This window comes from Anopheles cruzii, chromosome 3, assembly GCF_943734635.1.
Source record: "Anopheles cruzii chromosome 3, idAnoCruzAS_RS32_06, whole genome shotgun sequence".
Lineage (NCBI taxonomy): Eukaryota > Metazoa > Arthropoda > Insecta > Diptera > Culicidae > Anopheles > Anopheles cruzii.
Window position 1 is genome coordinate 21,608,275 of NC_069145.1, and position 22,941 is coordinate 21,631,215.

The 22,941-nt window shown below is 52.0% G+C and overlaps 2 protein-coding genes across 5 annotated transcripts in view; one reads left to right on the forward strand and one right to left on the reverse strand.

Moving 5' to 3' along the window:
• The window catches only part of LOC128275561 (uncharacterized), a 41,113-nt gene that overhangs the window by 11,772 nt on the left and 6,400 nt on the right, over positions 1 to 22,941 (forward strand). For 3 of the 4 annotated variants that reach the window (XM_053014110.1, XM_053014108.1, XM_053014111.1), the window contains 2 exons: positions 21,140 to 21,275; positions 21,351 to 22,921. In XM_053014110.1, coding sequence (XP_052870070.1) covers positions 21,140 to 21,275; positions 21,351 to 22,921 — 1,707 coding nt within the window. Of the gene's footprint in view, positions 1 to 15,156; positions 15,299 to 21,139; positions 21,276 to 21,350; positions 22,922 to 22,941 lie in introns of those variants that run through there. The other variant, XM_053014109.1, reaches the window with a different exon arrangement.
• Positions 18,979 to 20,904, reverse strand: LOC128275563 (splicing factor 3A subunit 3). The gene is made up of 2 exons (XM_053014112.1): positions 20,726 to 20,904; positions 18,979 to 20,658 (listed from the first exon to the last, which is right to left on the reverse strand). The coding sequence occupies exons 1-2, from the start codon at positions 20,819 to 20,821 to the stop codon at positions 19,300 to 19,302; spliced, it is 1,455 nt and encodes a 484-aa protein (XP_052870072.1). The 5' UTR covers positions 20,822 to 20,904; the 3' UTR covers positions 18,979 to 19,299.

Here is a 22,941-nt window from a genome sequence, read left to right on the forward strand (position 1 = left end):
CCGATCCACAAGGGTAAGATGGAGGGATCGCGATCCAATTCTGGTTCGCGATCCGGACGAGAGATGCGTTGGCTGACTGAATGCTGACCGAGTGCTAATGAATGGTAATCGGCCCAATGCGACGAATCCAGATCTGGACAGCCCTCGTTCAAATATAAGGGCTGAATATTCAAACTTCCTACAGTCACTTGTTGAGACTACCTACGGCCCGCGCCCGACGTTTAACGCCGATCTGGACGAAAGGATTGCTTGTTTACTGTTTTTGGAGCATAAAGACTCACTCTCGATCCGATCGATCATCAGCGCATAGGATTAAGTTGTACCATTGACACTTCTACGGTGGATTAAATTCCATCTCGTACTGCGAACTGTAATCGAGATCAAATACCTGACACCATTTTGTTTGAGACCTTAGGTGCGGACTTCGCTTGTCCACCCGCGGGCCGGCCATTGTTGGGCGCGATCGAACGATCGGTTTTGCAACTTTTGTAGGTCACCTCACGCGCGTCAGGGTGTCGTGGCGGCGGCCTTCCTCCCCCGCCCCCCACTAGATTAATGGAGTTTTAATGGAAGGTCTCTGGCTGGCGTGTGTGGCCATGTGGAGAATTTTGCAGTTTTGATTGATGATGCCTGTCACCAGGGTCGCCTTTCGTGGGGTGGTACGATACGCGAAGCTCTGTTTTGTTTATTTTTAGTCCCAACTCAACTCCACCTTCTGACCTGGGGGGAGAGCGGTAGGTGCCATAGGGGTGGTGGCTGGGTCTGACGTCAGTCCGTGACCAGATCCGCCATTACATAAAAGTCATTAGCGAAAACTCCACATTCAACTCCACTCACGATCGAGGCGGCGATCGAGAAAGTGGGGCTGTGCACGCAACGGAGCGCTCTTCACCGGTTGATAAGTGCACGACCTTCCTGACCATTCCGTGATAAGTTGGTTAGTGCCCTTCGCAAAATACTTGCGCCGTGATGGGCTCTGATGCTGATTTGGATTTTTGAGTCGTAAGCGACACCTAAGAAAGTGAACGGTCCTGTGAAGCTATATTCAATTACTCCAGGACTTGAACTCCCTTTCCGACCGTCGGTGGTCGGTGTTTGAAGTGTGCGTGCTCGAAAAGCTCCACTAATTTCGAAGTGAAATCGATGCTTTTTGCTTCGAAGCAAACCACAAAAAAGGACACACAAACCACGTGACAGGCCGCCACGAGCGGGGTCAGTGTCGTGGAGAGGGATCACCAAGAGAAAAAAAAAACGACAGACAGTCGGAGAGACCTCTAGACGTCTTGGCGCTCCTGCTCCTGCTGTAACACGAAAGCACGTGGTATGGTGATGTGGTCCGAGGCGATCTGGTTAAAACCGACCCCGGAGACCGAGTCTCCGGGCAGCCTCTGGGAACAGGTCTTGCGAAACCCTTCCCTCCCCACGGACAATGGCAATGAGACTGGAGCGGCTCGCCGCGACACTGTCGACCGATTTGCAAATGACAATCACTCATGTCGGGGACTCCTTTGCTTAAGTGGTGCCCTCTCGTCGGTCGAAGGACCGAGGTCGAGGAGTACATTGTTGTCCGGCCTCGACGATGGCGGCGTTGACTTTTACCAAACTTCCTCTCCGAAAAAATCGTAGTTGATCGTGAGATAGAAAAGGGTTCCGCCCGGCGTTGGGCGAGGTCCGTGACGATGGCAAACGCTACCACCGTGTGGCGGGTTACGTGTTAGATGATCGCCTATCGCCGGCAGCATCGACCACCCTTCGTCTTTGATTGACGGGATGACGGGATGTCTGGGCCGCTCGGAATCGATCGAATGCTCGCGCACACATAACCTTCCAAATATGCAACAAGTGGCCGCCGCGGCTCGGAAGCGCTCCGGTTCGATTCGCAGCACATTCCGCTGCCCCAGCGAAGCAGATGTTCGAGACCGGCTTGAGTGAGCAAATTACGTAGCGAATTTGATTGACAAGCTTCGCGCTGGGCTGGCCCAGCCGGAACACGTTATGTAAGCCCGCAAGCAAGTAGCCGTCGAACTAATGAATTCGACAAATGTTCGGTCAAAAATTGGGTTTGGGGTCCATTGCGTGACTTTTAAAGGACGATCTTTCGTGGTTTGTGACTGAAACTCACCAATGGTCTGGTGACAGCAAAGTATCAATTGCGCATCGAAACCCTGTAAACCCTGTAACTGCACAAGCTCTGATGCATTCTTATTGCTTCGCTTGTTAACCCTCTCGCGGACAAGATTCTCCTCGCCAAATATGGTCACGTACGCGGTACTCTGCACTCTACACTGCGCCGATGAAAGCGATAAAGAAGACGTCGACATCGTAAAAATGGTTTCTTTATGGCGACAAGTCCGCCAGGGCACGGCAACGTTCTGGAGACGGCTGGGAGTGGCACCGAGAGACAAATATGCGTTGTGTTATTATTACACTCAACATGCGATAGTTTTCAGTATTGTAGATATTTCTCCTGCACAAAGTGGACCTTGTTTAGATATCTAGTGTACAGCTAACATGTCGGTTTGGATATTAATTAAACCTATTTTCGATTTATGTTTTAAAAGCTGCACTTTATGGTGTGTCAACTACTGCACCTGGTTGACTGATCCGCACGAAAGTAGTGCAAAATCCCAACAAACAAGCTTAGTGCCGATAATTTTCTATCGTGAAAGCAGTGAACGTACAACTCGCGTTACTTGCCTGGCACGTGTCGTGCCGCTCCGCAACTACCGGGCTAGGGAATACGCTCGGGCCGGGCCGAGCGGGAGGATCCACTCCGAGGAGCACGTTTGTGGAGCACCAGCGTCGTCGTGGATGCGCTGTTAGCGCCTCCCGTTATCGCTGGACGCCATTTCTTGACATTGGCCAGCTAAAGTGCTAACTGATAGCACGATAACGCAACGGGGCAAATATTAATGAAGCGCAAATATTGACACTAATCAGCGCGCGTACACCAGCGAACCCCTCGGGTGGCTTGTGGTTTGTGGTTTCAGTGCTCGAAACGCACGAGTCCCACCACCAAATAAGGCGAACGAGATGAGCCCCAGATCGCGGGTGATCTCGCGAGGATAACTCGAACTTTTCGCCTCAAGGATTACACGCCTCTTGGCCGTCGTTTTCGCGTCGATGGTCCATCTTGGGCAATCGTTGGCACTTAAGCACTTGCTTTCGGCGCTTTCGGCGATGACATCTGTCGGACCTTTTTTGTCACCAAACCAGAGCCCCAAAGTGTCACTTTCTCCCCCGCTGGCCGTTCAAGCGTGTAGTACGTTTTATGATGTGTTTTTACCTCACCTATTTGCTTCCCCTTCAAAATCCGTGGAGGAGGTGTGCCTTTCGAGTGTCATTTGTGCGAGAAGCACAATGAAAATTGCGGATCGAATTGGCGAAAGTTTATGGGAGCGCGCTAAAGTTGGCGATGACGTCAACCCTTTGCGTCGTCGTGCCGGGAAGTGATTCGCTTCGTTCCGCTTGGATCGACAGACAACCGGTCTGGCAGCGGTACCCCCGCGACCGGTCCGGTTAGCCACCGGAGTCCCAGACTCATGGACGCGCCGGCCGGCCGGCAGACTCACTTTCATTCGGCCGTGATGGACAGATTTTGACAGCCGAAGGATCGTGCATATGACGAGCGTAAATGTGAATGTGGCTTTCGGCGTCTTTCGGCCTCGAGTCGTCCTGGGTGCGGTCGCCCAACACGGCACGGTTGATAAGGCGACCGGCTGAATTGGCTGAGAATAACCTCGGACGGACCGAACCGACCACAGAGAGGCAACGGAGCAGTGTACATGCATGCGGCGGTGGTGGGGTGCGGGGTATTCCGAGCAGTCGGCAACCACCACCCAGGGTGCCGAGGACAAAACGCGCTCGAAAATGGGTCATCCGTCAATCAACGGGCAAAGTTGAAAACCATCAGTCATTGGATTTCGCGAGCACATGGCGTGCACGCGAGAGCAACTCTTGGCGGAATGCGCAAGTAGCGTCACGCGCGGATGGCCATCTTGTGTTACCGCGGAAGGCGAAGAAAGGAACATTTTCGGTGGCTACCACCATGTCGCGAACGTCGTTCAATTAAGGTCCGGCGCGTGTGTCCGGGGGAACCCGTCGTCGGCAAGGCTCTCTCACGGCGACCACCAGACAGCCGGGCGTCCAATGACAGATTAATTAGACCAGAGCCGAGCGCGTTGCCGTAGATCCGGGTTGGAATAGTGGCCCACTCAGGGGCGTAAAGCGATCACGTGTTCCCTTTCGGGCGCTACCATCCGTACGTTCCGACACTTTTGCACTAAAGTTCTTTCTCAAATGTTACATCTATTTCCATTTCCGCAAGTCATTGGAAATATTTAAATCGCCATATATCAGTATTTAGCTGTATTTTATCAGAAGTTTGGGATTGTATCAGGCTAGTTGTTGTTGTTATTATCTTTATTATAGAGACTTTGAGCTTGAAGCTTCGCCTTATCAGGCTAATAACACGTCAAGGGTTGTCTACCTACTAAGTGAGTTCAAACTAGAAGAGTTATGCAACATTACATACGTGTCTATGATGTTCAAAATAGCAACATTTGCTATACACTTAAACAAAAGTACTATTGTTCTAAATATAGCAAAAGTGAAACGCTCAACTAAACTAAACTTAAACGCAATATTTAACACACGGTAACACGGCTCAATGACATTTCGAGTGGCCGCCGATGGCTTAATGCCTTTCATATTTCTAAATTCGTTATTTTTAACGAACAATGGAACCATGTAAAATCATCGTAGTGCGCGAAATTAACGCCACCAACTGCGTGCTTCAGTTTCTTATGCAAAAAAAAGGACAGCGTGTTATTTGAATTTTGTCAGTACATTTCTCTTGTGATTTGTTTTTAAATACAGCAGACACTTCAGCACAGCAGCCCACAGGACGAGGCAGCATCCGTGGCAGGCCAATGCCTTGGGTACACACACGTTGTTTTTTTCTTACTTTTGTGACCAACCCCAGGCAGCAGACAGGCGGCAGGGCAACCACCGTTCGGTCCACCGAAAGTAATCGTTTATTTGTTTGCAAATTGAATTCGTAAATATTTTGACAGCTCCCCAGGCCCCAGAGCTGTTCGGGCCGAGAATCCGGATCACCATCCGCGATCCGCGATCCACTGTCTTGCGTGTGTGTCGCGGAACGCTCGCTGTAGATATGATGGAGTGCGATGGAGAGCTCCCTGGCCGCCTGATCCCGGATGGTCACACCCTTCGACGGTGCCGTCTTGTTTGCTTACATATTTAAACCCCGAGCAGACCGCCGCCGTGAGGGTGCGTACTCTCGTTGGTGGAAATGGATTTTTGGCGTCTTTTGATTCCAATGAACCGGCGCGATCGCCGGTCAGTAACGATGCCGTTGGTCAGCCGGGACGTGAATCTTGTTTTTCTTTTCGCCGATCTGCTTGATGGTGATGGACACTGTGGAAAACGCTGTGGCACAGAAGACATCCGACCGTGCGGGGGGATGCTGTGTGTCGTGCAAACCGACCCGATTAATCCGGACCCAGTCGACGTGTTTATACGGCTTGGATGGCTTGGATCTTGCACAATTTCGCACCATCATCAAAGTCATCCCGGGCCAGATGGTGAGCGGATTTTTGGTCATAAAAACCGTGGATCCAAATAAACACTGGTCGCCAAAGTCAGTGGAGAAAGAGTTGTGACGCGTTCGCATAAGACTATCTAACAAGTACTAAATTGTACGGAATTACCGCGTGTCTCTCGTACTCCTTGGCGACGTCAAGCGAGCCGCACGATGAGACGATAAACTTGGCGTTGTGGAGTGTGGCCGTAGCGAATGGGTGTAATAAAATATTGAAACGCCACTCCCTCGATCGTCGGTAAAGCACACCTCCGACCGACCGACCTCAACCGTGTACCGTGTATGGTGAATTTAAATTCAAATCTATTCAAAGTCGCCGTCGGAGCGTTCAGGATCTTGCAAAGTGGTGTCGATCGTGGACGCGTGGGTTTAATCTTCGCCGAGCTGACTGAAAAGCGCCTAGAACCGAATCACGAGGGGAATGGAATTTTTTTTCCCTTGAAGGGTCTCACAAAGAAGCTGTCAAGCGGAAGGAAAATCCCCAGAACGCGATGCGGTGGGCAGCTTTACCTTACGGTGCGTTTCCCCATAGGGAGAGTGAATCTCTTGAAGTTGTGCCTCGCACCCAAACTTGTCAATCAACGCCACTACGGTGGGACGGCGCGATGTTCTGTGCGGTTCAGACAAGGGAACCACCGATGTGGGCAGCAACCATAGCCATCGGCTGTATCTGTTCACGTGATCTTTGCGCGAAGGACGACCGCGGACCGAATGTCGACTTCTCCGGATCCGGCCGTCCGTTCGCTTACCGATCGTCGGCGACAAACCGAGCGACCGGATACGCTTTCTTGGCCCGGTAGGGTTCTCGGATTGGCTTTCTTTAGGCGCTCCATTTCTTCTTTTCTCGGTGAGTCGCGACGTAACGCGCCGCCAAGAACTACCGGCGGTGGGAAACACGTCCCCGTTGTGGCCGCCGAGGCCGGCTAATTGAGCCAAGGAAAAGAGAAAGGAAATTCTAACCTCATTTCGGTCGGATCAGTTTTGCCACTTGTTTGACAGCTAACAAGATGGTGGGGCGATACCCGGTGGCCCAGCTGCTTCAGGGGGGAGACCGACCGGCAACCCGGTGGCAACCTCCGCCAATTTCTTTCTTCGCCCTCGGTCGGTCGGATCCAAAGGCCGTCCAATTTGTCAGTGGCCCAATTCTTTGCTCAACTCCTTTTTTCTTGCTTTTGCGGCCCGCAGCAAACCGCAACACGTCGGCGGTTTGTTATTAAAAAAAATGTTTGGTTGTCTTATTTACTTAGTCCTTCACAATTAGCGGTGGTGTGGTTCGACGAGGACCGTGCACGTCTTGTTAGGTTTTTGTTTTCTGGCTTGGGGAGTCTGGCGTTTTTTTTTCTGGTCTCCGCTCTCTGATTGATGGCATTGAGAAATGTTAATCTACGAAAATGTGTCTACAAGATCATCCGCTGCCGGTGCTCCTAGCAGGCGATGTTCACGGTGTTCCAGTCGAATGCCAAATTTACGGAAGCAGCAGCTGCGCACCGACGACGATGCCGGTGATGAGCCGTGAAAACGGACCGGTCTCGAAACCCCGGGCCACGGCGCGCTTCAAATCGGATGATGCTGCGGGTGAGAACATCCATAATCTGCTTGTCTCACACACGGGCCCTGTTACGCCAAGACTGATGGTGGCGGTTTTATCACGAAACATTTTAAAAGAGATAAAAAATTGTTTTTCTTTCCTGTGAAATGAGTTACACCGTGTTGGGTGTTGTCTCTAAGGTGATCTACTTTACGGTTCAGAGTCGAATTCGCGTGTTTCTTTTTTAATAAATCTTGCGCTCTTAGTTGAGCTTATCTGGTTCGAATAAGATACTATTCGGTTGTTACCGTGCGTTTGCTGGTACGAAAAAAGAATACCTTCATTACGGAAGGAATTAGTTTCCCGGCGAGTGCCGGGTCTTACGTACCACCGTACAGCTCTAAAAATAGTGTCCCATTCTTTGGTCCGAAAAAATGCAACCCATTTTCAGGGCCACAAATTTCGACATTCTGTTAACGTCTTTGAAAAATGATGCACCCAACGCCCCTCCGTAGAAGATGAAACCGATCGGCGCGATGCACTCGGTTGCCATTTCCTCTTCCCTTTTAGCAGCACGCCTCTAGTGGCCGTGTTGGTCGTTGGCCAAGAGCTGCGAAGTTCACCGACGTCCAACGCAAGGGCAGCCACTGGGTCCGACTGAGCCCACCAGACGCTTGACCGTTTCAATGTACCACGGAATGCACGGATGACGAGTTAGTCAACCGTGTGCCGGCCACGTCATATGCTAAGACTCGTTTCGCTAAGCACTTTTCGACCACGACCACTGTCTAAGTACGCCCGTGAAGTGACAGTTACTTCACGATCAAACGATTTTTTGGTACCGGATTTGGCAATGAACTTGGATGGACACTTGGTCCCGCGATCCGGCAAAAGTGATTGATAGTCGGTGGTCCGTGACAGATATTTATTTACATTAGCAGGTACACTCTACCCCGGCCGGCGGATAGTTATTGATAGTTCTTTCTCAATTCCGACCAACCAACCGCCCGTTGTACCGCGGATCTCTTGACAGCTTAATTAGCTTTCTCCGGTGGGCCCAGCAACAGCCCGAATGTGTGACGAACATGTGGGTCACATGCTTGCGGAGGGTTCCGTTGGTAACATGGTGCTGTCGGTTCTTGTAGAACGTAATAACGCGGTGGCCGATGACTGTCCTTGAGATCCGCGTGTTTGAAGGTGTTTTTCGCTTGCGCCTGTGTCTCACGCAAATGCGCATCGGACGTTCCCATAACTCCCGTGGTCCCGGGATGAAACTGGAGAACCGGGCCCATCGCCCGAGTTGCTGCGCTGTGTCCTTGGCCGGAAGAGCTACTGGAATGTGACGGTTTATTTTTAAACGGTACCCCGACGATGTCCGCCGCGCGAGCAATAGCAATATGTTGTGACATACTCATCCAACCGGTCCGCGGATCGATGCAGGTCCCGGTGTCTTAGCTCGCGCTGGGCGTTGTTGTGACCAACGGGGTTTATTGTTTAAAAATAAATTAATTGTGCCGACAGACCATCTATGACATCATCGGCACTAAGCTGACCTGACCAACGCCCGGAGTCCCGGGCCCGGGTCCGGAGGGTGCCGGTGAATCACGCACAACATGCCATGCCGGTGGTAATTAAACGGAAGCGTCACACCGGCTAACGCCGAGCGTGCGTGACACGGAAACTCGGCCTCTCGAAAATGGGTGAGGAAAAATTTCCATCGCCGTTCAACAGGCCCTGACCATGGTCCGCGGTTTCCGCCTGTCGGTCGACCACCAGCGCGCTGCCGCATTTATTTTTAAAGCTAGAAAATTCGGGTCAGATCATGACTCTTGAACTATGTTGGCCCGCTGAGTGGTGTCTGCTGGCGGGCGGGTTGTGGAAACGCTTCGAAGTGGCGCAGCGGCTAGCGAACAGCTCCGTAGCGACCAATCTAGTCTAATAAACCGAGGTTCATAAACCTCCCCAGGGGAATTCCCATTGCCGCATGATGTAATTAAAATTCAGTTCCTTCGTTAATGTGTACTCAATTTGTAATGACTTTCTGATGCGATTAAAAAAGACGCAAAAGCGCTCCCAGAGAGCAGCGCCGCTTTGGGCAAATGATTTCTATTTTAAAAATCGTCCCACAATCAAGCGCATCCTAATGTCCCGCGGCAAGTGTTTGAGGCCCCCGGGGGTCACTGACCCGCCGAGAGGGTTTTTCCTTACCAAAAAGACCCCATTCGGGCGGCGACTTCCACGCGATTCAGAACCGAATCGGTCGTCAGCAGCAGTTTTCATGTGCCACACTTTCTTCGAAGGGGTTTCGCATCGCACGGGATTGCATAAGGGACCACCGAGCCGAGCGCAGCAATTAGTGGTAGCCTGTGCTGTGCTGTGAAAGCTAACCGCCTTCGATTCGCAATCCTGTGGCACCGCTGGACCCTCTAATCGCTAATGGTCTCGGGGGGTATAATTTCTTTCATCTGGTGTGTTGCAGGTCGATCGGCAGAGCCGATAGGTGGACATGACGTGATCACTAGTCCGCCCCGGGCCAACATCTCACCGACTCTCGGTCGCAGGCTGAACAAAGTGTCGATGACTGGGCCACGCTTGGCCTGCCAATAAATTATCGTCTAAATGAGGGCCGGTCGCTATTTGACAGATCAATCGGCTGGGGGAACAGCCGATCTGTCGGGCGTAAGTGGTCGACGTGTTCCGTAGGAAAATCACCGGCCGCGAAAGACGGAAAAATCGTTGACTCTCGTCGTCGTCGTCGTCGATTGTTGCCGACTTGCACGGGCGTTGCTGTGACGCGCTACAAAAACATCATCTATTGCAACGGCGCTATGCACCGGATTTTACGATCGTCCTCGGGCTGGGTCGCCACCGCCATTTTACGATCATCTTTTGTTGCGGCTCGAGTCTCTCAGAGTTGGGAAGGTGCCCGCGCGAAACTATTCCGCCGAGCGCTGAACTTTGGCGCAAGGTTCAAGGAAGTGCCGGTTGCCGCAAACCGTTTGATTGCTAGCTCGCGTGCGTCTCTGCCATCCGGAGACACCATCCGGTTCGTGAGGTGTTGGAAGTTCTGCTTGAAAGAACCGGACCCTGGGTCCGGTCACGTGACGGACCCGGGCTGGTCCGGTAGGTCGTCGTTCTCCGTCTCAAGCTAACGTCTCACTGCCTTATACGAGGGTCATAAATTATGTAGACCCCTGGGCGGCCGGGCAGATAGAGTCTATCGTTCAGTCCCCAGCCCCTGTGCAATCCGGTGGAGCGCAGGCTCCACGCGGGCAAACCACGCAGACGAGAGGCCCTCGCTCTTTTGCACGCTCTCGGGCCAAGGTTTGGATCTCAGTCAAGGCCGTTCATTGGTTTATGGTTTGTTTTTGTTTCACTTCGCCCCAGGACCGGAGCCGGAAGTACGGCGGAGACGGCGGCAAAAATAACACAGACCACTTAGGTGTTAGGCTCTCTGCGCCACGCGGGCTGTCGATGGGCGAGATGGCGAAGCGGGAGCCACGCGATAATCATCCCGCCGGTTCCAAGGCCGCAGATGGCTTCGTGAGCTGTGTTTAAAGGAAGGAAGTGCAGCGGCACGAAGAAGTACCGACCCGTTGCCCGTTGTGGAACAATCATTTAAATACAGATAATCATACCCTTTATGAGGCTCGCTTCATAATGTCCGGAGGTAATCGTTTAAATAGCCTGTGGTGAGACCATTTAATTTGATGATTGGGACATGAGTAGTGTTAACATACCGGGTCATTACGGATGCGCAAATATAGTTTTGACAAAGTGCCGTGCAAAATTCAATCAGTTTTTGGCATCACAGTTGGGGTGTGTACTACAAAGTTTGTACTAACTAATGTTCTGCGTGAGCGAGAGCGACTGTTCAATATCCTCGATGAGGCTGGAGTGGTTTTGAGTTTAAATTCAAAAACAAAATGGCCGTTACTATTAAACGGGACGACAAGGTGCAAGAGTTGACTGAAAGTCGTACGAAATGATGGCCTTGGTGTTAAATAAAAAGACGTAAATTTTCCACCATTCGCTTCTCGCTTCTACCGAGCTGCAAAGTAAGCCATTCGCGAGGGTTCGCTTTATCGCGGCGGAAGGGATTTAATATCCGCAACAAAGGAATGCCATTGAAAACAGCAAAATCGGCGCATTCTCGACGCGCGCGCTGTGCGCTATTTGCATGACCTGTTGGCCTTCCATATCCCTTCGGATCACACGGTGCCCGGTTGCTCGGCGCGAGTGTCAACTGCCAACAATCCTGTGCCCCGACCATCGAAGTGGGCTAGCATCGTCACCAAGCTACGGGTGTGTTACAAGTATTAATGTTTCCTGTCATCCGTATCGAGTAGCCAGCGGGTGCGTGTTTTAGTCGAACGAAGCGAAATGCGCACCGCGGGCAATTACCGAGGGCTGCAACCTTCACGAAGTGGGTTAGTTTTTAGTGTACACCATTTCACCGCCATCGCCGTCTGGTTGCTACTCCTACGTCGGCCGAGCCGTCGGCGCACTCGAGGCAAACCGACGGCGCTGAAGCTGTGCGAAAGTAGGAGATGCGTGAGCAGAGGAGTCTGGGCGCTGAGTCTGGTGACCTTCCGAGTTACCGAGCTTATAACGCGCAACCTCTTCTAAGCGCAGCCCGACCCCACGTCTCCCACGGGTGGCCTTCTAGGGTATCGCCCGAGACCGAGCCCGAGAGTAGCGCACCGCGGCGTGTGCTGAGCGCGACCATTTCTCGTCCGGAAGAGCCGGTCCCGTTTTCAAGCATCGTTAATCGCCTCCGCCAATATGGCCTTGCTGTGTAGCATCGGCACCACCACGGCGTGTTGTGAGAGCCGGTTGTTCTTGAAGTGTCAGCTTATGACAGCGATCCTTGCGGCGCCGCCGCCGGCCGCTTGAACGAGTCTTTCCCCTCAGCAATGCTGCCGTTGCCACTCGAACTCGTCTCAATGCTATTCTAACGGCTCATAGTTCGCGATCAGACTCCGGCACTACACAGGCTCCGCGAAGAGGAGTGCCCGTCACTTTTAAGCCTCAGAGTCTGGCCTCGTGAGTCTGAGTGCAAAAATCTCGCGCGGAACAAAAGCAAGATTCGGTCTCAAGGAAGACGGCCAAAGTGTCTGAAGGGCTGTACACACTTTTGGGTCTAAACCGGTAAACCCGGGCTTGCTTCACGCGCGGCAAGAGACGCGTACATTCTAAAACAAAATATCCTCTTGCTCATCCGCGGCTAAGTGCGCCGGCGCTGGTAAATTAATGGCTTAACCATGCCTTCGACGCTATAATAGGTGGGGGCTGGCCCGTGAATATGGGTCAATGTCGTGTTTTATTTTTGCGGTTATTCGCGTGAAAGAAAGACGTTGATCATCGTGTGCACCACAGCGACACCGCGGGCAGGCAATGTTCCGACACGACGACACGGCTGCTAGACCGTGCTGACGGGGCTCTATTTTTGCCAACCCATCACCTAGCGATAACATAGGAGGCCTAAAGTCACACACGTTTTATGTTTCGCTGCTTTGAACATTGTTGCGGGACGCATCGCGTCAGATTATTCTACGCCACACTACGCCATCGGGGCGAAGTTTATCTACTTTTATTTTTAACATGGTTCCTTTCTGAGCTCCCACTGGTCGAACGCTGCTAATTAGATTGGAGGAACACCTATTGCTGGGCCCGTGGAGGCGCACTCACCGAACCGTGGCCTGAACGCTCGAGGAAGCACCACAGGCGGCGACGGCGGCGATGATGATGATGACGGTGACCTTCCGCAAAAATGGGCAGAACTAAAAGCTTGGGGCCATGGGCTGCAACATTACCTGCCCCCCGCGGGAAAGATGGGGAGTGCAACATGGTGAAGTTATGTCTAGACTTACTCGCCTCGCCCGGTGTCGGTGAGTTTCACCCAGGAGAGAACTCTCCACCGTCGTCGTCGTCGTCGTCGTCGCCGAAGCCCGTCCGTTACGGTTGAGAAATGCGAAAAGTGAAGGTTGTTTGCGAGGGGGCTTCCAGAGTGTTGGGGTGCGGCTGCGGGTCGGATGCAACAGGTTGGCTGCGGGCACTTGTTCTAGCCTTCCTCCCGGCGTGACTCATGCACCTTCACCGACGGAGACGGATGGGCGTGATGGATGATTGCATAAACCGCGGTCTGGTGAGCACCGTAGTAACGAGCAACGAGCAGGGGCTATGATTATTCAATTATACCTTCGTTTAGACGCCCGTCCCCCGTCCCTTGGCGTTGGCAAAAAACAAATGGACCGCGACGTGGCTCCTTCCAGAACCCGCACTTGCCAGGCGGCACCCTGGCCCCTGGGTGAACGTTCGTCATCGACATCAAGTAACACGCTCGCGAGTTTTAAGACCACAATTGAATCAAATTGATATCAATCAGTGCGTGCGTGCGAGTTAAAAGGACCAGGTTTCCTTGGGGGTCTTTGCTGCGCTCGCACACACACAGTACTACAGCTTCCGGTTCGGCCCGTCGTCGTCCCGTGGCCGAGACAAACCGGATGACGCAAAACGATATTTTCGTTCGTTAGGCTCCGACGGAGTGAACATTGCACAAGGATACTCCGAACTGCGTACTGTGGTGCAGCAACCCCCCGGCGCAAACCGTCACACTCCGCGGCACAGAAGCCGTTCATTGGAATTGATTGAACGTGATACTCCGTCTCCCGTTACACTCGTTATGTTTCATCGGCTTGAAGCGAACTACCCAATTGATGGCCACCCATTTCAATTCCAATCGCCCGCGAGACTTGATCATCCGCCCCTCCGGTAGTGCGTGTGACTAATGGTGGCAGGCGGTACGTTTGGGTTTATCGCCGGTCCATTTAATTACCGCCCTGGGGTCTGCCAATCACTCTACTTCCAGTGAACTAATGCAGCCACGCGTCATCGCCGTGACTAATATCGGTGGCTCGATGGACGACTATTGTTTCTCGGGGAAGGCTTTGTTAATGACGGCTTATTAAGTGTATCAATATGTCCGTGTTTTCGTTCGTAAGCCTCGGCCAATGTGCGCCAATATTACGCATGAACGCGTGTAGTTTTATTAACGTTGACCTGATGAGTTTGTAGTTCGTTCGAAGGTCATCCGTTCGTCGATCAATTCGATAGGCATCAGTGCAAACCCCGATAGAGCCGAACTCTGTGTGATATCCTTGCAAGATACCTAGTTTTTTATGCTAAACTTTTAAATTATCTAAATTATCCAAAAATATTGATTTCTCTCTGTAAGGATAACTTAGCATTTCACACAAGAAGCAGCTATGGAACATTTTTGAAACACATTTTGACACTTTTCTCATGGTTCCTTAACTAATGAAAGATCGATATCCATAAGTAGAAAGGTGAGATAGTTTTTATTTTGTTAAAAACACCGAAAACCCCCTGACACACTTTGTGTGTCACATTTTCCATAATTTCCCCTCCCAGGAAGGGGCAAGGTTTTCCTTTCGAACAGACGCCATGCTCACCGCGGAACGCAGCGCCACTTTAGTGTTGGCCAAACTTCTCCACGGCGGCGCTCGTTATTTATAGCCCGCCGTCGGGTTCCATCACACTTCGGCTTGCACTTGATTGCATCCTCCGGCTTTGTGTCGCCGCCTGTTGCTGTTTCACACCGTCGCGCCCCGATGAAAAGTGCCACTCAGTCACAGGACACGACTTCCGGTCCATGCTGGCCCATCCGAAAGTGTGATGGGCCGCCCCAGGGGACGCGGTGGCTTGTTTTGGCATCGATCGAGTGTGAAATTTGCGGCCACCCCCAATTACTACCGCCCGGGCCACCCTGTGTCACCCGGTGATGCTGCGCGGTAATTCGCAGCTTGTTACTTCCGCCCCAACGACGCGACGCCGACGAAAAGAAGATGGCCGCGGATGGCCACGGATGGCCACGGATGGGCCGGCGATGGTGTGGCGAGGTTTCGCGCACGCGAGATAAAAATAAACTTCTTCGCTCCCGGTTCTTCCTGCTGCTGCTTCGGTTGGGGGCCACTTCGTCGAGTTCGCCCCGTGAGCACGCGTTGATTAGATGTGCAGCGGGGCCCGCAAATCGTGTTTGTGTGCATTTAAATCGAGGCCGATTAGTGTTTCTTCTTTTGCGCAACCGTTCGACGTGCCATCCTTGAGAAAATCAGACCCTAAAGGTTGGTGTGTGGTAACCGTTTCTTTGGGGCGGGATCATTCATTTCATTGGACGAACGCAGCCTGATAGTTTAACAACATTACCAAGCGAAATAGAAATTGTCAGTTTTGGGTGAAATTTTGCCTCGTATCATAAGTTCTTTATCAATGAGTAACTATTTTGATTAACTATTCGTTGTTATTTCTATTCTACACGTTGTCGTTGATATTTCTATACGTTTCAGATAAGTTTCTTGTGGCTTTGCCATTGACTTAACTTTAATTGTGTCCTAAGCACAATAGAACGATTCTAAGCACATAATCGCTGTAAAACCCATGTAAAGTAAAGGCTATCATGAAGCACTAGTAACGGAATATTTATCGCGTGGCGGTCACAACTTGATTACATATTAGCGTGTTATATTAACGTCGTCTTGAAAACGGATAAAAAAACGCTGTTCACAAAAATAATAAGTAGCTACATAACCTCTCAATGTCGATAAGAAACCGCGGAAATTGATTTGAAGGAACGAAAACAGGGCCATTCGACAAGAGGAGTCCGCTTTGCTGGAGGATCAATTTCGCACAGCTTATCAGCTTGTCAGTGACCGATTGTGGCAGACGGCCCGTTTTGCCCACCGGTTCCTACCGGTCTTAGGTTACGGCCTCCAATAGTTCAAAAACATGCTCGAAATTATCTTCTCCCCCGCTCGCCAGATAAGCGAGGCAGCCAAATTGGTGCGCATTGTTTTTTCCTAGTGCTTCTTCGCGCACGCTACCCAATATCGTGTGGTTATCTCGATTCGCAGTGTACTGAAAACGGCAAAACAGCCCCCCTTGAAAGCCCTTGAACGAAGTCCAGTCCAGCGTTTCTCCTGCCTCGCGACAGTTCTTATCGCGGGCAGCGCCAATCAGCAGCAGAAGAAGATTAGGGCTATCAGTGGCAGTGGCCCCACCCCAAGAATTACGTAATGCGTTTCTGTTTTCGTCACTTTCGACAACGACACGCGCGCTAGGTAGGAAACGAGGAATACAAATCTCAAAGCCCCCCCAAAGAGCGTGAGTGTGTAAGTCGCCCGAATCTGGGTCAGTTCCTAATTCGAGGGCACTGCGCCCATGCGCCACGCATGGCCCGTTCGGCGCCCTCTAATCTCGCCGAGCGCGCTCCGACGGTCCGATTGAAAATGGTTCGAACCGGTTCTCTCGAGTGCGCCGCAATCGAAGCGCGAGTACTTCGCGCACACAACCACACCGGTACGTTAGAGGACGAATTATTTAAATAAAACAAAAGCGGATCGTATCAAAACAAGTGCTCGGGGTTCGCGTCCGCCCGTTGACAGACAGGGAATGGCTTCCTGTGGCTGGCGTACGGCATTCGAAACAAACGGATGGCAGCGGATTCGTTCATCCGCGCGGCGGCGGATGCTGTGCGCGCGAAGGCTGTGTTTTGGGGAAACACACACACAACGAGACGACTCACTAGTAGTTCGGTCGGTTGGCGAGATGAACGTCCTTCAACCTGTGAATGTTCTGTTGTTTTTTTCCTTTCCACGCTGCCCGGTTGTTGTCAACATTCCGGCGCGGAACACACCCGATCACATCACGGATTTACCCCCCGGATCATCTCACGCGCTGGCGCTGTCTATCGATCGCCAATGTTGTTGTTTTCGGTTCGCCTGTTTGGCCGATTTTTCTTTCTTTTCGTCTACCCAAAGATACACACTTCCTATTCTGTTCCTTTTTTCGGTAGCCCCTCACACAAACGCGGTTTTCGCGTGACGGTGCGCGTCTCGCTTGTCTCGCGGACTGGGCCAGGCCCCAATCAATCAATGAATTTTTTAAATTTGCGCTCCCGACGAGGCCAATTCAGAGATTGCAGCATGAGACGGGGAAGCTCGGGGTCTGCGCTTTATCATTCCAAAAATTGTTTTTCATTCGCGCGGCCCCAAGTTTAATGGCCCCCCGATTGGCCTTGCACTATCAGGCGTCGAGGTTTTGGGGGGGCCACTTTTGGGGTGCGTTCGCGTCCGACAGGCAATCGATCCGCGATCCGCCGGCTGCGGCTGCTATCGGAAGGTTGGCTGTATCGGTTTCGGTATGTGGCGCGGTCAGAAAACAAAACTGACGCGCTCCGCCCCATCACGGTGACGGCAACTGTTTGGCGTAAACAAGCGAATCAAAAATCCGGTGTCCCACGCCCCAGACGAGAGTGCGGCTTCTTGTGCGGCTCTACGATAGCGCCCCGCACAAACGGTGGACGGCTTTATTAGCTTTTGCTTGAAACGTGGGGCTCGAACGGGGCCCTGTCCGCGTTCTGATGTTAACCGGTTTTCGATTAATATTTATATTCAACAACAACGACGCAGCAGCCATATTCGGGGGGGCTTTTTTCATTGATTTTACGCTCTTGATGATTGCCGCTTGTTTGGGTCCGGCCCGGTCGGTGGCGCGTAAACTATCACCAGTTTGTTTTGAATTTAAATTTTGTTTCCTACTTATGGAGGTTATTTAAAATTTCACGCAGACGTCAGCCTGGTGGTCATGGGATTATGGTCGAGAGAGTTGTCTGAAGGGGAATGGTCAACATCAGTATCGAACGACCTGAAAAAATTCCTCGATTAGCACTTCAGGTATTTACTTCAAAAGTGCATTGGCTTAACAGGTGAGAATCCGGGTTATATATTCGATTGATGTCTTACTTTTACGATTCTTAGAAAACCGATCTGTTTGGTCCATTACTCCGTACTTCGTGGACAAGGAAGTGGATTTATGGCCTTTCAAACTTAGCGATTTTTAGCGCTTTTTTATCTACCGTACATTTACGCAAGCAAGCGCCCAAAGACGTTTCGATCCGTCTCGGCTACCAAATTCGGCCTCGACGGCCACGTATCCAGCAACATGCTGAGGAATAATCGCCAAAAAAAAACCCCGAACCACCGAAGGCGAATGCTAATTAGCACATCGACCGAAAAACGGCGGTTACTTGCCTTACAACTGAGTAAACACCATATCTTTTCTGCCGTAAGTAACACAGGTGTATAAAACTCCTAAACGGATCCGCGAACCACCTGAGGGGAACGCTAATGAGCCACCTCTCAGCAATTTACCATTCAATCTGCACCGCTCGAAGTGGCTCGCGATCGAGGCTTCTAGAAAGTCATTTGAAAATGTCACATTATGATAATCGTTCGCTCGGAGCGTTGGCAATCGATCGAACGTCGTGGCGGCGAGCGTTCGCTAAAATTATCTCAATCCACAGGCTGTCCCCGTTGGCTGTGCGCTGTCTTTGTTGTAGCGACGAGGACAACCTCCCCCGGTGGCTGGTGTGAATGTTCGCGCTTCTAAAACTATTAAACAGCAGAAAAGGTGCTCTCGGCCCAGAGTTGAGCGTTAATCGGTCGGTCTGCCACGGAGATAATTCGCTGGATTGGAAGTGTCATTCTCCGGCCCGGTTAGGCCGCAAGGGCGAACGGTAATCAACCGGGCGTGCCGAGATAGCCATTTACGCTTTCTGTCGCTTATTGGTCGATTAGCGCACGTTTCGACTCTCACCATTGACTGGTTATCGGAATTGATCCTCCTTTTGTTTTGGTGCTAAAAATGACAGACACGAATTATAAATTATAGCTTACCTTCGATTCGTTTACCATTTCTTTCCAGAACCATTTACACACCACTGACAAATAACGCCTTTCTGGTGCGAATGTTTTATTGAGATAAAATGAAGCCAATCCATTCGGCGTGCGCTCTCACTCTATACAATCATCCCGGTGCGGGGAGTGTCGTGTTTAAATTTAGACACTCTCGTTATCCCGTGCCGGGGCTTGCCTATCCTGTTGGCCAGACCGGTCCACTTTCGCCATATTGCAAAACCAAACACATGGCGTTGAAGGATTACAACACGGGCAAATACGCAAATGTAAACAGGCGCATGGCCAGGTCTGCCGGCGCCAAAATAAGTGTTCCTTCATCCGCAATGACACGACGACGCGCAAACAGATGCCCTCTCTCTGTCTCGCTCTCTCTACAGCAGTCCTTGCTTCTGCAGATCGAGGAACACCTTCTTGCTGAGAATGTTGCCGCGCGAATCCTCGAACTCTTCCTCGTTCGATGGGACCCACATTTTCGAGAACGTCTGGTCCTTTACCTTGTCCCACAGCAGCAGCGCGTCCTCGATTTTGGTAATATTGGCAAAGTGGGCCGTGTTCGGGATGCCGAGGCAGCGCATACCGTGCGCGTGCCGCCACTCGGAGAAGTGGTTCTGGAACGCTTTGGGCCCGTTGTACTTGTAGTTGCCGCATATTTCGCACTCGTACGTAAAGTGCAGCTGGTGCAGCTTGTACAGCCAGTACGGGATCGGTTTGCCGTCGTAGCCGAGGGGCAGATTTTTCGGATTGTACGGAATGCCATCGTCGTCGTCCGACTCGACGTCGTCCATACTGTCCTCGTCGCTATCGTCCAGCGTGTACCGGGCCTGCTTACGCTGCAGATTGATCTTCGTCTCGTAGATTTGATCGTCCACCAGTTCCGTTAGTCGCACAATTTTGTACTCCAACAGCGCAATGTCCTTCTCCTTGTTGGCGTGCATCATACGCTTCCGTTCGTTTTCCTGGTTCTTGTCGTCCTTCGACGAAAACAAACGCTGCGCCCGCTCCTCCAGCGTGCCGCCACACTTCATGCCGAGCGCCTGCAGAGCGGATTTTAACCGGTCCAATCCGAGATACGTCAAATCTTCCCACTTTCCGAACTCGTTCAGATTGATCAGCGCATCATCGTCCACGTCGCGCACCTTTTCCCACCCCGGCACGATGCCGTTCTTCCACATGTCCTCAAACTGCAGCTCGTTCCGCTTAACCGTGTGCTCCAGCTCGAAGAACAGTGGCCGGCTGCGCGTGATGAACGAGTGCAGATAGTCGTGCAGCAGCTGCAGGTAGCCCTTGTACTTGAGGTTCTTCTGCTTGCGCGGAATGTCGACAAACTTGTTAAACTCGGACAGGTACGTGATGTAGTCGATCTTGTCGATACCCTTCAGGTTGACAAAATTGTCGTAGCACTCGTGCAGATCCAAATACTGGCCGTAGTTTTCGACGTCACTAAACTTTACCACCTCCGCCAGGTAAGCCGGATCGTTCAGCTGTTCCTTCAGCTTGTTAAACTCGATCGACGCCGGCACGGCCACGTTGTTGCCGTGGTTGGAGTGGAAATCGATGAGCGAGTTGAACTGACTGTAAAACTCCTTGAACTCGTTCACGCTCATGTTGGTGATTTCCTGCTTCCGCTCACCGTCCTTATCCTGGTACAGCTCCAGCAGCGACTTGGAGCACGTTTGGTAGCGCTCCAGAAACACCTTAATTCTATGGTCGGCCAGCACTTTTTCCTTCGTCTGCCGGCACGGAAAATGATACATTACAAAACAAACTAGACCAATAAGGGTGCTTGCTGATGCTTACCGTTTTCTTCGGAATCATCAGTTCCTCCGACATGGCCATCACCAAGCGATCGCACTCCTCGTGCAAACGCCGTTGGATTTCGAAGATGGTCTCCATCTTTTCGCACTTCTAGTTTGCACAGAGCAGAAGACGAATCGATCCGGAAAACCCTCGAAACAACACAAAAACAGAACGAAACCTTTTTCCACGACCACTTTTGCCTCTTTTCTGGTGCAGAATGACAGCAATGGCGGCGCACGGCGTTTGTGACAGTCGAATGAACACCGGCTTCCGAATGAACATTAATCTCGTGCGGCAGCGCCCTCTAGCTGTCAGATTAGAAAGGTGTTTCAAAGTTTTAAATTGATCGTTTGTGTTAATGTTGAATTTAATCAAATAATTGTTTTTATGTTTTTTTTGTTTTCATTCACGCAGTGGTGTACGCTGATTATGCTTCTTCCGGCCGTTCACTGCAGTTTCTTGAGGATTATATCAACAAAGAAGTGTTGCCGGCGTTCGGGGACTACAGCTGCATATCGGCCGTAACAGGATTGCAGTCACATTTGTATGAGTAAGTAAAGCTACACTATTGATTGGCTGCAACGGTGTTCAATTCTAATCAAACCCCGATCCCGAATCCCGATAGCAATGAAGCACGTGACTTGGTGCGGGCTGCGGTTGGTGCTAACACCGAGGATGAGATTGTGTTCTGTGATAATCCGGCAGAGCGTCTGTGCTACCTACTGTCCAACCCGAATGTGTGCGACCTCAGCCAGCTCCAGTTTCACAACAACTCCCACAGTGCCAACAACAATACCTCGCTCAATCCGCACCACCAGTCGCTGCTGCTGGGCGCCCACCGTCAGAACAGTTTCTCCAACACCTCCATTCCGTCGGAAGGAACGGAGGGTGGCCACGGACTGATGGTTCCTATACTTTTCGTTAGCACCTCCGAACCAGTATCAAACCTGCGTCCCTGGATCGACGCCGGGTGGCAGATCGAGCGAATAGCGAAGAATCACGAAGGCTTCCTGGATCTGGTCGATTTGGAAAAGCGTTTGCAGCAGTACGCGGAGAATCGGCGCCAAATGGTGGGCCTCTTTTCCGGTGCCTCGCGGTTGACCGGCATTCTGGCCGACGACGTGGCCACCACGATTCTGTTGCACCAATACGACGCTCTCTCGCTGTGGGATCACAGTATGGCGGCGTCGTGCGCTCCGATCAGTACCAATCCCGTGCTTCCCGGTGCCCAGAAAGATGCCATCTTCTTCCACTGCAACCGGCTTGTCGGTGGGGTGCAGGCACCGGGGGTGCTAGTCATTAAGCGTAAACTGATCGAACACAGTACCTCCTTTCTCAGTGACTCCGTCGGTGTCGTAAGTGCGGTCCGCGCCGGGCTCGTTCTGCAGCTCAAGGAGTCGCTCGGTTCGCAAGCCATCATGGGCCGGATGGAGAAAACGTGCAAACAGATGCTGGCTCACGTCCGCACCATTCCGGAGATTGTGCTGCTCGGGCCTCCGTGCACCACGGCCAAGCGCTTGACGACACTGTGCTTCATGGTGCGCCATCCGCGCGGTGCCTTTCTGCATCACCGCTTCGTGGTGGCCGTGCTGAACGACGTGTTCGGCATTCAGGCCACGGCGGACAACATCATAAGCGATTCGCTCGGAATAAACCCACAGCTGATGGTGGAGTACGAGAAGCTGCTTAGCGACGAATCGCTCCGGGCGGGTTGTCTTCATCCGGGGTACACGCGCATAACGTTTCCGTTCTTCATGCCCGAGGCCGAGGTCGGGTTCATCCTGGAGGCGCTGAAGATGGTAGCCACCGAGGCCTGGAAGTTGCTGCCGCAGTACGAGGTGGACGAACGGTCCGGTGAGTGGCGCCACCACTCGAACTCGCTGGCGAAGGAACGCAAGTGGCTCGGCGCGATCCGCTACATCGATGGCAAGATGTTGTTCTCCGATCGGCGCATATCGGGCCCGGGTACGTTCCCGCAAAACTACTCCGACTGTCTACAGACGGCTCGCAATCTGTTCAATCGGGCACGCAAGATGGCCCAACGGTCCGCGGTCAATCGTGAACAGATCGTGCTGGAACTGTCGAATGCGGCCATGGAGAAGCTGCGCTGGTACATGCTGTCCGGTGAGGCCCACGAGCTGCTGCTCGGGCACTCGCACAGTGTAAAAAATACGGTTCCCTTTGACCCTACGAAAAGTGAGTGGAAAGTTGCAACG